This window comes from Macrotis lagotis, chromosome 3, assembly GCF_037893015.1.
Source record: "Macrotis lagotis isolate mMagLag1 chromosome 3, bilby.v1.9.chrom.fasta, whole genome shotgun sequence".
Classification (NCBI taxonomy): Eukaryota; Metazoa; Chordata; class Mammalia; order Peramelemorphia; family Peramelidae; genus Macrotis; species Macrotis lagotis.
The window spans coordinates 72,396,136-72,411,972 of NC_133660.1; the positions used below are offsets into that span (position 1 = coordinate 72,396,136).

At 44.5% G+C, this 15,837-nt stretch overlaps 1 protein-coding gene across 1 annotated transcript in view; it reads right to left on the bottom strand.

The window, feature by feature from the left end:
- Positions 1–10,404: 10,404 nt before the first annotated feature.
- The window catches only part of TENM3 (teneurin transmembrane protein 3), a 3,314,517-nt gene continuing 3,309,084 nt past the window's right edge, over positions 10,405–15,837 (bottom strand). Inside the window, exon 38 of the mRNA XM_074231559.1 lies at positions 10,405–14,174. Coding sequence (XP_074087660.1) covers positions 13,419–14,174 — 756 coding nt within the window. The 3' untranslated portion in view covers positions 10,405–13,418. The remainder of the gene's footprint in view (positions 14,175–15,837) is intronic.

Consider the following 15,837-nt stretch of genomic DNA (forward strand, 5'->3'; position numbering starts at 1 on the left):
ACAAACGCAGAGTGGTTGTTATTGATGAGATAAAAGTGTTCTAATCCTTTCACTCCCCTACTGCTCTGGGTTTTATGGGCCTTGTAGCCGGTCATTATTTCGGGCATATTAATTGCAGCAAGCTTTAGTATAATGATGAGTGAGTGAGGCTCCCTGGGCGGTGATAGTGTGGCCTTCCTGGGCTCAGGGGCTCCAGGCCTGGCCCGCCATGATCGGGGAGCAGTGGCTGGAGCACCAGTGGTTCTTGGGAGCCTCTCCCTCCCTTCTAAAGCTGGGACTGGGGAGCTGGATGAGCTGGGCCTGCAGACCATAGCCTTCAACTGTCTTTGGCGACTTCTTGCAGGAGCTTGTCTTTTCTCTCTCACATTGGGTACTGAATTCTAGGTACAGGATATTTAGACCCCAACATATAAAACTGAGGAATTAAAAAAAAATGTCCTTCCCCTGCTATGCATTCTCCTTTGGCAGTCTCATTACCATCTTCTATTGCAGCAAAGTTACAAAGATCAAAAGCACATAGATAGGGGTGGCTACGTGGTGCAATGGATAAAGCACCGGCCCTGGAGTCAGGAGTACCTGGGTTCAAATCCGGTCTCAGACACTTAATAATTACCTAGCTGTGTGGCCTTGGGCAAGCCACTTAACCCTATTTGCCTTACAAAAAAAAAAGCACATAGATGGAGAGCTGGAAAAACTCCCAGTGGTTATTTTGTGCAATCCTCTCTCATTTTATAGATGGGGAAACTGAGGTCAAGGAGGCTAAGAGCCTTGACTCTAGGTTACATAGGTGGTACATTTTAAAGGCAGGATTTGAACCCAGATTCTCTGACTCCAGACTTAGTGCTTCAGACCCTTAAAATCTTGAAGTTTTTTTTTTTTTCCCAGACCCCAGGTGCTCAAGGGGCAGCTAGTGGTACAGTGGATAGAGTGCTGGCCCTGGCATTAGGAGGACCTGAGTTCACATCCAACCTCAGACACTTAATTATCTAGCTTTGTGACCTTGGGCAAGTCACTTAAAAAAAAACAAACCCAGACCCCAGATGCCCAGCCACGGGTGCAATGGGGAGAGAAAAGGATAAACAGACAGTCACTGTGCCTGAGGATCGATCTACTGGGATTCCTCCCATTCATCTTCTCCTAGTCTGACCTTATCTTCCCTCCTCAACTTTCTCTTTCTGATTGGCATCACGACTATCATTCACTAGGTAGCACAATGAATAGAACAGTGTCCTTGGAATCAGGAGGACCTGAGTTCTTATCCGGTCTCAGACACTTGACTCATACTAGCTATGTGGCCATGGGCAAGTCACTTAACTCTGACTGCCTCTCATTCAGGACCATCTCCAGTCATCCTGATTCATGTCTGGCCACAGAAGGCTCTGAAGGAGAAAGTGAGACAGGTGCTTTGGCATGGCACCTCACTCAAATCCATTTCATTTGCTTGTCATGGCATCACCTCTCTTTATGTAATAGTCTTCTTTAAAAATGAAGGACAAATATCAAGTTCAAAACTGTGATTCTCTTTGAAGATCTTCTCTTCCACATTGAGTCAACTGTGAAATCTTAACAATTCTTCCACAATATCCTTTCCTTTCTTTTTCCATTGCCACCCATCTAGCACATGGGCTTAGAATATCTAAACTATTTTTAGTCTCCATGCTCTACCTCCATTCATTCCCTTTTTATCCCCATGCAAAGCTCATCTCCTTGTGATGATGATGATAATAGCTAGCATTTACATAGGGCTTTAAGATTGGCAGAGCACTTATGAACAGAATATTTTAATTTTATCCTCTCAGACACAACTGGGATCCCTCCCAGTGCTTTGAAGATCCCCATTTTACAACTGAGGGAACTGAGCCAGTAGATCCATCCTCAGGCACAGTGACTACATGTTTATCCTTTTCTCTCCCCATTGCACCCATGGCTGGGTATCTGGGGTCTGGGTTTGTTTTTTTTAAGTGTCTTGCCCTGGGTCACACAGCTAGTAAATAGTGGGACCTTATTAAATTCAGTTCTCCCTGATTCTAATTCCAATAAGACAAAATAAAAAAAAACTGCTTAAAAACCTGAAGGCTTTATATAAATGTTAGCTATTCTTATGAACAGATGTAATCCTATCACTTTTCTAATCTACACCTATCAGTGACAGACACCCTGTTGTTTTCTGAGAAAAATTCAAATTCCTTTCCCTGAAAATCAAAAGCCTTCCTAATCTGGTACCAACCACCTTATCCTTTCTGGTCTCATAAAGTACCACTTCTTCCCATATGATCTATATTATAGCCTAGCTGACTTGGGCATGTTCATTCTTGTCTCTGGGTCTTCCCACTTCTTGCTTCTTCTTTGATTCATATTGCCTTGGTTTCTTCCTTATCCTTTAAAAAAACTAATCAAATAAAACTTATCTGAATTCCCTTCTAGTCTTAGTCAAGTTTTCTTTCTCTTAGCACTGTGAACCAGTTTTTGATGCTAATCTTGTATTATTTTTGTACTTCTTTGTATTTATTTTTAGTTAAAATATTTTATATTTTCTTAATATACCATAGTGTCCATAAGGACAAAGAATGCATTTTATTTAAGTTTTCTTTAATATCTTACACAGTGGCCTCTGTCTAGGTACAATATAAATGTTTGTAAATTGAATTTTTAAAATGTAGAACATAATGTTTTGGTCTCACTTGTATATTTAATGTGAGGATGCTTGAACTAACAAAAATGAAAGTATTTTGAACTCTCATTAAGGATGGGGAGATTTTAGTCCTCCAGATGTAGGGTGGTGTTGGATGAAAGAAGGGGAGATCACAATCATCACACAAGCAGGAAAAACTTCTGTGCCAAAGGCAACACTTGGATCTAGCTGGGTCTCAGTTGCCTCACCTATAAAAGAGAAGAGGATGACCTCTGAAGGTCTCACTCAGAGCCAATTGAGCAGCAGCTTGGGAGAGAGGTCAGGGAGTCAGGAGGAGGCAGAAAGGGTCACATCCCACTGTATTCCTAGTGATGGAATCACAGACAAATCTTAATCTCTGGGCCTCACTTGGAAAATCTGTAAAATGGTGATCATGAAAGTAGCACTTCTCAGGCTTGAGGGGATGAAGGACCTCGTGCATGCCAAGAGCTGCTGCCTGCCGCTTCTATGGAGCAGCTGGTGAGTGACACAAACCCTCGCTCCTGCACAGGCTCCTTTGGGGCAGAAGATCTCAGCGAATGTGCCATAGTAGAGGGGGCTTGCGTGTGTTTGCGTGTGTGTGTCTGTGTCTGCATGTGTGTTTGTGTGTGTGTATGTGTGTTTGGGGGGGCTGAAATTCAGAGCCCGTAAACAGGCCTCCCCAGGTCGCCAGGCGGTGGGCCCGGGGCGTCTGCCCCCGCGGCCTGGCACAAGGTCTCCACCTCCCTGGGCCTCGGCTTTGCCGCCTGCCGCCTTAGGAGCTCCGGCCCTGCCCGTACGCGGCCCCGGGCCCCGGGCCCCGGGCCCGGCCACCCTTCGGGGCGGCCCCTTCCCCGCGGCCCGGCCCTTGGGGCTGGGGGGCCGCGCCCTGGGCTGTCCCGGGGGGGACGTGGGGCCTCCGGACACTGAGGGGCCCCCGGCCCAGGGCGCGGAGTGCGGGTTGGAGGTCAGCAGCGCGGGCCGGGGCCGTGCGGGGCGGCTAAAGGAGAAGCCGGGGGCAGCGGGGCCCGGGGGGCAGCGGGGCCCGGGGAGCAGCGGGGCCCGTGGGGGCAGCGGGGCCCGGGGGGGCAGCGGGGCCCGGGGGGGCAGCGGGGCCCGGGGGCAGCGGGGCCCGGGGGGCAGCGGGGGCCGGGGGGGGGGCAGCGGGGCCCGGGGGCAGCGGGGCCCGGGGGGGGGGCAGCGGGGCCCGGGGGCAGCGGGGCCCGGGGGGGGCAGCGGGCCCGGGGGGCAGCGGGGCCCGGGGGGGGCAGCGGGGCCCGGGGGGCAGCGGGGCCCGGGGGGGGGCAGCGGGGCCCGGGGGGGCAGCGGGGCCCGGGGGGGCAGCGGGGCCCGGGGGCAGCGGGGGGGGGCCCGGGGGGGCAGCGGGGTCCGGGGGGGCAGCGGGGCCCGGGGGGGGCAGCGGGGCCCGGGGGGGGCAGCAGCGGGGCCCGGGGGGCAGCGGGGTCCGGGGGGGCCGGTCTGGGGAAAAGCTTCTGTCGGAAGCGAAGGGGGCTCCCGCGAGGGCGTGGGGGAGCACGGGGGTCCCACGGTGCCGGGGCGGCGCGGGCTCCGGAGGGCGCGAGGCCCACGGGCTGCCGCCCCCCGCCGCACGCGGCCCCGGACGGGCCCGGGGTGCCAGGGCCGGAGCGCGGGGACGGGCGGCCGCAGCTTCCCGGGGCTCCTCGCCGCGAGGGGGTGCTGGTGCCCCGCGACAGCGCCCGGCCCGGGAGCCCGCGGGGGAGGAGCAGGAGGAGCAGGAGGGCGGCGGGGCAGCCTGGGGCCGTGCAGGCGGCGTGTGTGCGTGTGTGTGTGCGTGTGCGTGTGTGTGCGTGTGTGTGTACCTGTGTGTGTGCGTGTGTGTACCTGTGTGTGTGCGTGTGTGTGCGCAAGACTGTGACTGTATGTGTGTGTGAGGCTGTGTGTGACTGTGTGTGTGTGATACTGCATGTGTGTGCATGTGAGTGTGTGAGACTGTGACTATGTGTGTGTGAGGCTGTGTGACAGGCTGTGTGTGACTGTGTCTCTATGTATGACTGTGTGCGTGCGTGTGTGTCTGTGGTTGTGTTTGTATGTGTGTGAGACTGTATGTGTCTGTGTCTGTGTCTATGTGTGTGCGACTGTGTGTGTGAGACTGACTGTATGTGTGAGGCTGTGTGTGACTGTGTGCATGTGTGTGTGTGAGACTGTGACTATGTGTGTGTGAGGCTGTGTGACAGGCTGTGCGTGCCTGTGTGTCTCTGTGTATGACTGTGTGCGTGGTTGTGCATGTGTGTGTGCATGCGTGCATGTGTGCACACAGGGTTAGCTTGAGAAGGCAGCAGGCTCAAAGAGCTGCAGTCCCTACTTGGGCCGGGTCAACCTTTAAAGGCTCAGTGACGTTGGGGGGGGGGAGGGGGCACCCTGTGTGGCTACTGCGACTCTCTTCTATCTTCTTTTCATTCCTCTTTTCTTTCCTCTCCCTCTCTCTTCTTTTTTCCTCTTCTTCCTTTGTTTTCCTCCATCTCCTTTTCCTATTTCTCATCCCTCTTCCTGCATTGTCCTCTTCCTCATCTTTTCCCCCTTTTCCCTCCTCCCTCCTCTTCTGCCACTAGGACTCCTTTCTTTTCTCCTTCCTCTTTTTTCTTTTTCTTCTCTCTCCCAACTCCTTTGTATTTCCCTTCTTCCTTTTGTCACTTCTCTTTTATGCCTCTTCCTCTTGTATCTCATCCTTTCTCTTCTCTATTTCTTTCCTTCTTTCTCCTCTTCCTTTTCTCCTTCTCCCTACCCCCCTACTCACTTCCCAAATTTTCACTCATTGCCCCCCCCCCCCCCACAGTAGGGCAGCTCTGACCATCTGCATTATCTTTCATTTTCCAAATGTATTTTCTTCCAGTTCTGTAAGCCTGTCTGTCACCCCCATGAAACAGGGGCATAAACTCCAGTCCTCCTCAATCTCAACTCTTAGAAGACCTGACTCTTAGAAGAGAGCCCCAGGGTGGTTGTGTTTAGAAAGAGATGCAGCTGAGATGACCACTTGCCTTTTTTTTTAATGTCTTTATTTTTTCAACATGCCTTGTCAATGACTCTGCCATGAGTGTTGCTCTGGATGGCAAGCTGTTAGGGATAATTATTTTAAACCACTTAGTTGGAACATCCAGGGACATAGCCGATTTCTCTAACAAGGGGCTTGTGGCAGAACCTAACCCAAGGGACGCAGACAGCTCCTGCCAGGGTGAATCCTTTGGGAGCCTGTGGTTGATGGGGCTTGTTAGTAGTTGGGAAAGCAGTAATTCTGGAGAGCATTCAAATCAGAGGCTGACAGAGCTGGAAGGGTTCTTGAAAAATAGCCTTAGTTCGGCCCTCAAATTTTACAGATGAGACAACTGACCCCATGTAGAAAAAGTATATTGGAATTGCCCTAGAGTTATATTGATTATCAAGTGAAATTAGAGGGCAGGCTCCTCACCTATGAGATATAGTTGTAAAAATGAATTTTCTTATCTACAAAATGAAGAGGCTAGACTAGAATGATCTCTGAGGTCCTTTCTAGCTGTAAATCCTCTGACCCTGAGGATAGCATTAATGCCTTCACATATAGACTTCCAACAAGGGTTCCCTCTTTCAGTCCTAGTCATGTTAAAGCACCTGGAGTAGCTCAATCTTTAAATTAAAAAAAATTCTATTATTTAAAGTTCAGACTTATTGGAATGGACTGACTTGTCTAGGGTCACAGCAGAAGTAATATTTGAACCTAGGTTCTTAGATCTCAAACCCTTTGCTTTTCCTACTCTATCACATGTGCAAATTGAAGCATATCATTTGTGAAAACTTTGGAGAATATAGTGATTTCTTTACTGATTCAACAGATTATTGGAAAAATATTGCATTTTTTTCATACTTTTGCAGTGAATAATGAATAATATGAGCATGGAAATAATCATGGTGTTATTTCCATGAAGTCTGTATACAGAATGGCATCAGATTTCATGTTCTAATGTTAGCTGTGACAGGCCCAGTAAAATACTGTTCACAATACACCCTGTAAACAGGTAGATTTGAACTGTGCTCACCCTTAGAAGTCACAATTTATGCTTCTAATTTTAATTTTCCTCAATGTGGATCCCAGAAGGATTTATTAAGCCCGCTTTGTGGAGCCCATTAACTCTAAACAGAATAATGATCTTACTCTACACTTTGAATCAGTTTATAGTAATTTTTCTATACACAGGACTCCAGAAATTTATATTCCTTGATGGCAAAATTTTGCATCAAGTCTGTAAATGAAATGGCTTACTCAATTTACCTAAAAGTTGTTCTTAATTAACTAATGTCAAGAGACTACTGCTTTTAATGGTTGGTGAATAGCAAATACGATGTATAGCAAGAAAGGATATTCATTTCAGGTCTTAGAAGTAGAAGGTAATAAAAACCAATAGACCATCAACACTTCCTTCCTTTGGGCAACTGGATGGCCCAGTGGATAGAGTGTGGGGCCTGAAGGCAGGCAGAATCATCTTCTTGAATTCAAATCTAGCCTCAGATATGTACCAGCTCTGTGGGCAAGATAATTTATCCTTTTTTGCCTCAGTTTCCTCATCTATAAAATGAACCAGAGAAGGAAATGGCAAATTACTCCATTATCTTTTGCAAGAAAACCCCAAATGGGGGTCATGGAGTCAGACACAATTGAAACAGCTGAATAACAACACATTTCTTTCCTGTTGCTTCTTTAATTAGTCATAGCAAAAAGTATTGGGAATTATACTAGTTTTTCCAACACCTAATTATGTAATCTTGTTAAGGCCATATAACTTGAGAGGCAGTGGGAAGTAGAGGAAAGTCTGAGGACCAGGGTGTGATTCCTACCCCTATGATCTAAGTGTACTTACTGAGCAACTTACTGCTGGTTTTGGGAAATAGTTTAAAAATAAGTAAAAATGTAGTAGATCATATATAATGTTCATATGGGTTTTGTAACTCAATATTTGGCTGCAGAGATCCTTATGGACAGTTTCCATTTGAGTCTGATTCTTCAAATCCTCCCTCAGTCACTGAGTAGGTAGCTGCATGACATTTCACTTCTGTCTGCCTCCGTTTTCTCAATGGAAATATGGGAAGAGCAGCTACTTTGCCTGCTTGGATAATAACATCTACTTCCCAGGCTTCTTGTGAGGATCAGACAAGACCTTATTTGTAAAGTGCTTATAGAGTTGCCTGGAACAAAGAAAGAGCTTCATTGTAATGACGGGGTTGGAATTTGTCGGCCAGATTCCCTTCTAGCACTATAATTGTACAGTACTAACTGAGCTTATATTTCTTGTGGCTTTGGGAAGATGACCACAGCTCAAAGCCCATGCCAGCTTGACTACTTTGGTAAATTGTTCTTTGTATAAATTCAGATCATGGATCAATCATTTTGAAGCCCTTTTGGAAACTGTTAAGGATAACCATCATCACTGCAGGCAGACGGATGAAAGACAGACTTGTCCATCCCCAGGGAGGCATTTTGAGGGACTAGGACCAGGAGGGATTTTTAATTGCCTTAATTACATTTGTACTCTTAGGTTTTATTATTTAGTAACATTAAGAGTCATGTCATCCAACTTCTACAACCGTCCAGAACATTTTTTCCCACAAGGGTTTCAGAATGCCGCAGAGGAAGAACTAATTTAACTAGATGGTAAACTCTCCAGGGCCAGGAGTAGTGTTGTGATTTTTAAAAGCCCATCATAGGATTTGTAAAGAGCTTTCAAAATCATCAATCTGTTTTCTAGATGAGGAAACTGAAGTCCATAGAGGTGAAGCACCTTAAAGATGTAGAACCACCTCTCTAGAACTGGAAGGTCACCTTGTCCAAACTCCTCATTTAAAAGTTGAGGAAACTGAAGTCTTCAGAGATGAAATGATTTATGCAAGGTCACATGGGCAGGGAAACTGGATTATTCTTGGTTTATGCAACCTTGGAGATGGAACAGACTCTGACTGAGAGAGCAAGTAGGGCTCCTTGCCCAGTGACATAAATTGTATTATCTCCATTCCCTTTTTAGGGTAAAACAAATGTCTATCAGGAAGAGAATGGCTGATTAGCTTAGCTTTTTAGGGATCAGGGCTAATGAGACCAAGGTTGTAGGCCCATCTGGCTCTTCTGTTGGCCAGTTAGCTTTGGTCTTTTCCATGACTATAGACTTCATCCAGCCTCCCCATCCCACTCATCTGGCTTACAACTGTTTGCTACTAGTCACAAACAGAAATTGAACCCAAAGGGTGTGGATGGTTCAGTGAAAATTAATCATTGCTAGTCTGCTGGAAAAGGAACACAAAGCACATGTAGCCCTTCTGATGGTAGGTGAGTAGCATCCTCCTTTGTATGGGGAAAGTGGCTTATTGTTGAACTGGGGGAACTTCAAAAAGGCTAAGCCACCATCTAGTGGGAATGCAGGCTAGAGAAGGAATGGGAGGGACATAAACCAATGCCTGCAGTGGCATGGCCTGGGATGGGAGCCTGGGGGTGGAGGTGGGGAGAGGGAGGGGAAGAACTGTCTCTTTAAAGAAAAGGGAATGGGATCTTAATCACTGTGCCAAAGGAAGGTCTGTTTTCTTCTTCCCAGAGTACTAGCATTTGGGGCTGCTCTTTGAGATATCCCGGGGTCTCTGGCTCCAGTCTTAGCCCTGGGGGGGGGCGGGGATGCCAGCATTCTTCTCACCCAGGGGACCTGCTCCAGCCCTGAACAACAGCCTGTATTGGCACCAGGGCATCTGGCTGCAGACACTCCTTGCTGTGCAACTCTGCAATTGAAGGGCACCAAAGGCAGCCTGCTTTTTCTGCTGTTCAGTGGCAGGAAGAAGCCCCTTTATTTGGGACATTCAGGACAACCTCCCTGAGCTTGCAACATTGCAGGTAACACACTGAAGGGAGCAGTTTCCCCCTCTGGCCTTCACAAATGCTTGGATCTTTATTCTGAGTTGAGATATTTATATTCAAGCAGCTATTACCATTTTAATTCTTGCACTTAAAACTGTAGAATATTATTAATTAAAGAGGTGAATACAGAGGCTTATTTCATTGAGAGCAGCAGAGGGTTGTGCGACCCATTTCCTGAAAAAGATTCATTTTGGATTTAATTTTTATCCAGTGCATTTTCCTTTGCATTTGTTCAGATGCCATTTTTATGGAACAAAAACAAAACAAACGACAGCAGCTTTACTCCCCCTTCCTCCAACCCCCCCCCCCCAAAGAAGAAAAGAACTCGAGGGTTTTAGTATAGGGTTGGAAACTGGTATTTTTGTTTTGAAACATTTAATGCAAATACAGTTCTTTCCCTCTCTAAGTGTGAGCTGTATATCAAGGGGCAAGGGAAAATAGGCCACTTTGCCAAGTGGAGTGACCTGATTCTTGTTGGATCAACATGTTATCAAGTAGAGGCTGTCACCACAAAGAAAGTGTGATGAAGCCTGCCTTCTCAGACTCAAATCCAAGCCCTGGCCTGCCAACCACAGAAGTGCTGGGATCAGCATGTCCTAATCAGTCCGTTGTCTATATGTAGATTTAGACATCTCCAGGAGGCAGAGAGCCTATCAGGCCCAAACTGATTATTCTAATCAAGTGTTTTAATTAAGTATACTTATTACAGAATCACAGGGAAAAAAAAAGGACTGGTCTTAAGTAGTGATAGTTAGTGGGTTTTCCCCCCTTCTTTACAGTTATAGTACTTGGCTTTGTGGGGTATATTTAACATATTTCTAAAGTAGGCCATGGGAGAGATCTCCTGGTGAAATGCACTTTGCTGAGTTAGCAGTCTGGCCAATGGACAAGGAAAAAAAGATATTACCAACTGTGTAGCAGATGAATCAATAGCAATACAAGTGCATTCATTTGCATCTTCAACTATAAACAGAAAAGCAATACCTGAACTATAATGGCTAACACAATATTTAAAAAATATATAAACACACACACATTGGGTTGGCTTTTATTGGAATGCCTAGATGCAATCTATAGTCATCAAGTTATGGAAAATTCAGGTCACATATAAAGTTAAGAAGGCAAATGAAAGGAACAATACAAATCAGACAAAATTTACATCTCAAAATATCATGAAAGCATTTTTTGACTGGCTTTGCCTAAAATACTTTGAATATCAATTTCTTTTTTTTTTGTAAGCTAATTCTTTTCATTATACAGGTTTCCCCCCCCTTCTTAAAAAAAAAGACTTTTTGTTTACATATTCCCCAAGGTCACTATTTCTTGTAAAAGCATGTCCAGATCACAAGTCTTTTTAGTAAGAAATAGGCTCATTATACCTACTAACAAGACCACTAATTGGTTTGATTTGACTTCATCTAAAATACGCACCAAGAGATACTCTAATTTGTTATTTATCCGTGCCAATGTAAAGGACTAGTACATGTCAAGACTATAGACCATGATTTCACTTCTGCCACATGGTACAGGCTTTTCATATTTAATAGGTCAGAAATGTTTCTGAGAATTTAGACTCTGAGCCTATTTCACCAAAAGCACTTACAACATGCTAACTAAATACAGTGCTGCTGAAGGTTCCATCTAACAGAATTGCAAATATCTAACAGTTTACATTTCAAAAAGAAAATGGAAAACAGTGCCATGTTTATGTGGTTTAAAATTTCATAGTTTGCTAAATCTGGGGTTCTTCATACTTGCCAAAGGACTTTCAAGGATAAAAAATATTGATGCTAATCTGTGCTTCCATTCTAGTAAAATATCAGCATTCATTATAAGATTAATTACTTCGGTATGCTCTACCAAATACACAAATACAGTAATAGCACTGATACTGCCGATTCAGTAGCTATTTCGAACCTTTCCCAGCCAGTCTGTTTAATAAACACGCCTACTGTGCAATTTTGAGTATGTGATACATACAAAGCAGTTAGAAAATTATTTTCAATACATCACTTGAACCTTTATATTTACGACATGTTCACTTGCTATATTTTATCACCATTATACAGAGAGGAAAAACAGTGTGGACTCTAGCCCAAGGAACTGAAAAATATTTTCTAAAAATATTTTTGTGGCTGAAATTTAGTGCTTCTGAACGAGATTTGAAACAGTGGCTCGAGTCCGTTGTGGACAGTGGCTGGGCTTGTTTAGACATAGCTGTGCTTATGCACGCAGCTACAGACTAGTTTCAAGTCTGATCTGTGGCACCTGGTTTCTCTGGCCCTGACTTGGAACAAAGACTCTAATCTAGCCACGTCATGCAGAGATCTGGTAATGAGGGCTGGATGAGCTCGTGGCTTTCTTGTTGACTTTCTTTGGTTCAAGAACCAAAATTAACTGTCCCTCTGACTCTCTCCATAAGGCTTGGTTTCTGTTATCTTTCTCTGTATCTTAAAGTGACCCATTCCTCCACTGTGACTGATCTGGTTAAACCACAGTGAGTCTATCCTAACATTTTCCAAGCCCCTGGCAACCCTAAGGTCCCTTAACCTGAACTGTAGCTTCGGGCTTTTGTTAACAGAACCAATGCAGTGATAACAAGAAAACCCTAGTGGCTAATTATGCCAAATCCCCATTTATTTTTACAGTTGGGAGAGGACCAGGAAAATCCCAGTTGGCCACAGCTTCCGCCCATTCCCCAAGCTTTAGTTTGCTTCTGTGCCCCTGGGAGATTATGGTGGGGGGCACCAGTGTGTTGATTGGAAAGTTCAAGAAGGGAGCTGTACTCTGATAGCCACCCACGAAGGACTGCACTATCCTATCCATGTTGGTGATAGAAAGATGTACAATTTCTCAACCTAATACAAAAATATTAACACTTTTGGACATTATAGGCATAAGTTGTTATATCTCTACAATATAATCATTTATACTGTATAGCTATAACAGATAACAAAAGGTGCAATCCTTTTTAAAAAATCACACAGTTCACATGTTTTTATCATTTTATTTTTTAAGTATAAACTTTTTTAAACACTTTACATAAATTAACTCCTCTGAGACTAATATTTGATGTACAGTAAATTGTAATTCATATAAAAATCCATAAACAACTTGTCTCACATAATTTACAAAAAAATCAGGGTCTCCTTTGCTTATCAGTGACAAGGGTTCCACTTGCCAGTTTTTTCCCCCAAGGCAAACCATGTTAGCATTGTAAAATCCATTATTAAATTCCCACAGTAGCAGAAGTCCCCTTGTGCCAGTGTCCTTTTATAAAGCAGCACAGTTAAAGCAGTTGGGTTTTCTATAAACAGTAACTTTACCCCACATTTTAAAATTAACAGAGATATATAGCACATCCTATGCAGTGACTACTTCTTGTAAGCAAAGGTCAACAATTCAATAATATTTGGAAACACTGTATGAATCTTTACCTTAGTTAAAATACAGTGCCTCAAAGGAACAGGAGGCCCATTGTAAAAGTTTTAGGCCGCTTTCTTTTCTTCCTTTTCTTTCTTATTAATACTTTCAGTCCAACTGAGTGCAGCGATATGCATATGTAAACATATTCTTTAAAGCGGATCACCTTTAAGGTCATTCAGAAAAAAAGGGTTTTTGTTTTTATTTTTATTTTTTTGTAAATTTTTTGTGTTTTCTTTTTTTGTTTCTGTTTTTTTTTTTTAAAGCAGTATCATTCTCCTGGAAGGCTCTTCTCTTTCGCAGAGTCCAATTCAAATTGTGCTACAGAAAATTCTGAGCAAAGGTGTAGTTTAGGCTCAAGTAGTGATGCAGCAAGATCATTTTGTCTCCCGCAGAAGACTTTGGTGCACTGTCTCTTTGGCTGGCCTGGACTTGGCCAGTGTGTTACCTTCTCCCTATTTCACTTTGTCTAAGAAACTGTATATTGTTAGCGCTGTCTGCCAGCTCTGGGTATTGCTCCACAGAGAGTACATAGTACCCATCGTATCCTTGTACTTTTCCAGCACTGAGAAGCTGCCTTTTTTCTCCCTCTGTCCAGAGTCTGGCTCCTTCTTCTCCATCCCTCACCCTTTGCTGCTCTCGGGCCCAAGCATTGGCCAGGGCCCTCTGTCGGGCCTGCTCCAAGATACGCGCTTTCTCCTCATCCAGAGTCATGCCATAGCGGACATGAAGAGCCAACGCGCCATACTGCATCTCTACATCGGCAAACCTGCGAGTCCTGCCGTTCACCACTGTGGTGGACTGGGAAACAGTGACATTGATTCCATTCTCCAAGGCCTTCCTCCCACTTGTTAGGCGCAAGGTGCCAAGGTCACTCTCTGGTGAGGTGGTTTTGATGAAATAGTGAGTATCCTTCCCCTCAATGGTGAAGTGCAAGTTTTCAAGGTAGTAGGCATTATTCAAGACAGCTGCCACTTTGATGCAGTCCTCGTTGGCAATGTTGAGCACATTGGTCAGCACTTTCCCTTGACTCACCGCTAGCATAACTCCTTTGCCAATCAGAGACTTGACTGTCGCAAACCACAGCCATGATTTCTCTCCCCCTGCTTTGCGCCTGCTGATCTGCACTTCTGCCATTTTCCCCAGAGACAGGAAAGCCTTTGCTTGTCTGGCTACCTGTTGTTGGACTCCAAAAATTGGCTGGAAGGGAAAGGGACAGAGAGACATTTTAAAGAGTATTTGTAGCCAAGAAGTTAGCTTTTTCCCATCCCTGCCCCCCGGCTGCCTTGGCACCCTCCCACCTTGGCACCCAGGCAGAAGCGGCACTGAAGAAGATGAAAGACTCTTGTGAGGAAGGGTTTTCTTAAACTTGCCTGACTTCAAGTTCATTTAAATGCTCATGGAGCTCTATGTGCTTTTCCAACTTAAATCTGTAACTCCATTCAAAGCTTTTAAATGTTTCTAGCATTCGCCAATACTAATGTTTTATGTTTCTTTCCATAATTACCAGAAACATTTGTGTTGTTTTTCAAGGATCTGTGGAACTCAGCTAATCAGCTCTTGCATCCTTCCAACCTTCTCAGTGGGAAGTAGGGGAAAGACTGGCAAAAGCTGGGACTTATGAGAAGGCGCCTCAGAGGCTGCTAAGTTTTGGAACACTGGGCCCCACTGGCAAGCTCTGGAAGGCTTGCAGCTTCATTTGGGTAGTCTTGTCCTTTCCTGGTAAATACGTTCAGCTGAGTTTCACAGGGATAAGCAGAGCCATGCCACGGAAGCCTTTGAAGGTCTGAATATCTTATTAAGAACAAGCTTGGGAAATGATCTCAATAAATTTTAGGCAAGCTTCTCCTTCTGCATTTTAACAGTTCAAACACTTTGACAAAAACAGGTATTTTTCCATCTGGTCATGACTCCTTAAGCATTTGTTTTAGATTTGTTAGTCAAAGATATGGTTTGAGGTGCCCAAATGTTTTTTTTTTTTTTAATTTTACCAGAGATTTCTTAGAGCTCTTTCTTCAACTGGAAAATCTTACCACACTGTAATGGTTGCTTTGACGAAAAGTTGGCAAACCCACAAGACTTGAATTATTTCAGAAGGGATTGATTGATTAATGCAATGCTATCATAGGCCATCATCACACCCTTGCTCAAATATGTTAGAAAACTTTGGCATGTCTCCATAGCACTTGACCAACCTAGATCCATTTTAAATTTAGAAATGCTAGTGAGAGGCAGAGTAACTAGAGAGCTCACCTTAGAGTCAGAAAGACCTGAGCAAAAGCTGTGTGATAGCTCAGTCACCAAGGAAATTCCTTATGATTTGGTGGTAACCGGGGGCGGGGCAATCTATTTTAATAACTACCAGTTCAGTCTTAATGCTCTGAAATTTTGCCATTTTCTCTTTCACCCCCCCCCATCCTTAATGACTTGGTGAACAATAATCTATAAATAAGGTGAAATGTTAACAAAAACTGCTATTTAAAGGAAGATCAAAATACCTATAATTTCTGACTAAGAGTAGAAAACAGGGTTCTTTGTATAGTCTTTTTAATATTCTTTTCCCCTCCAACTATGATTGTCCCCTTTTTTCTTTATATTCACTGAAATGATAGAAAACTGCCCAGGAGAAAAAATTAATTTTTCAAAAAAGAAAAATCCAGCCCTTCCCAAACTCCCAAACTCTACAGTCTCTTCTCCTTATCATTACTGGGTAACCCAATTTCTTGATCTCTAATTATTCTTGCTTTAAGCTAGAAACCCTGGTATTTTTGTTGTGCATTTCTTTTTGATCTCTAAATAGTCCGAATTAGAGGCACCATTTTCTAAAATAGCGATTTGACTTTTTAATTTACCATTTTATTTG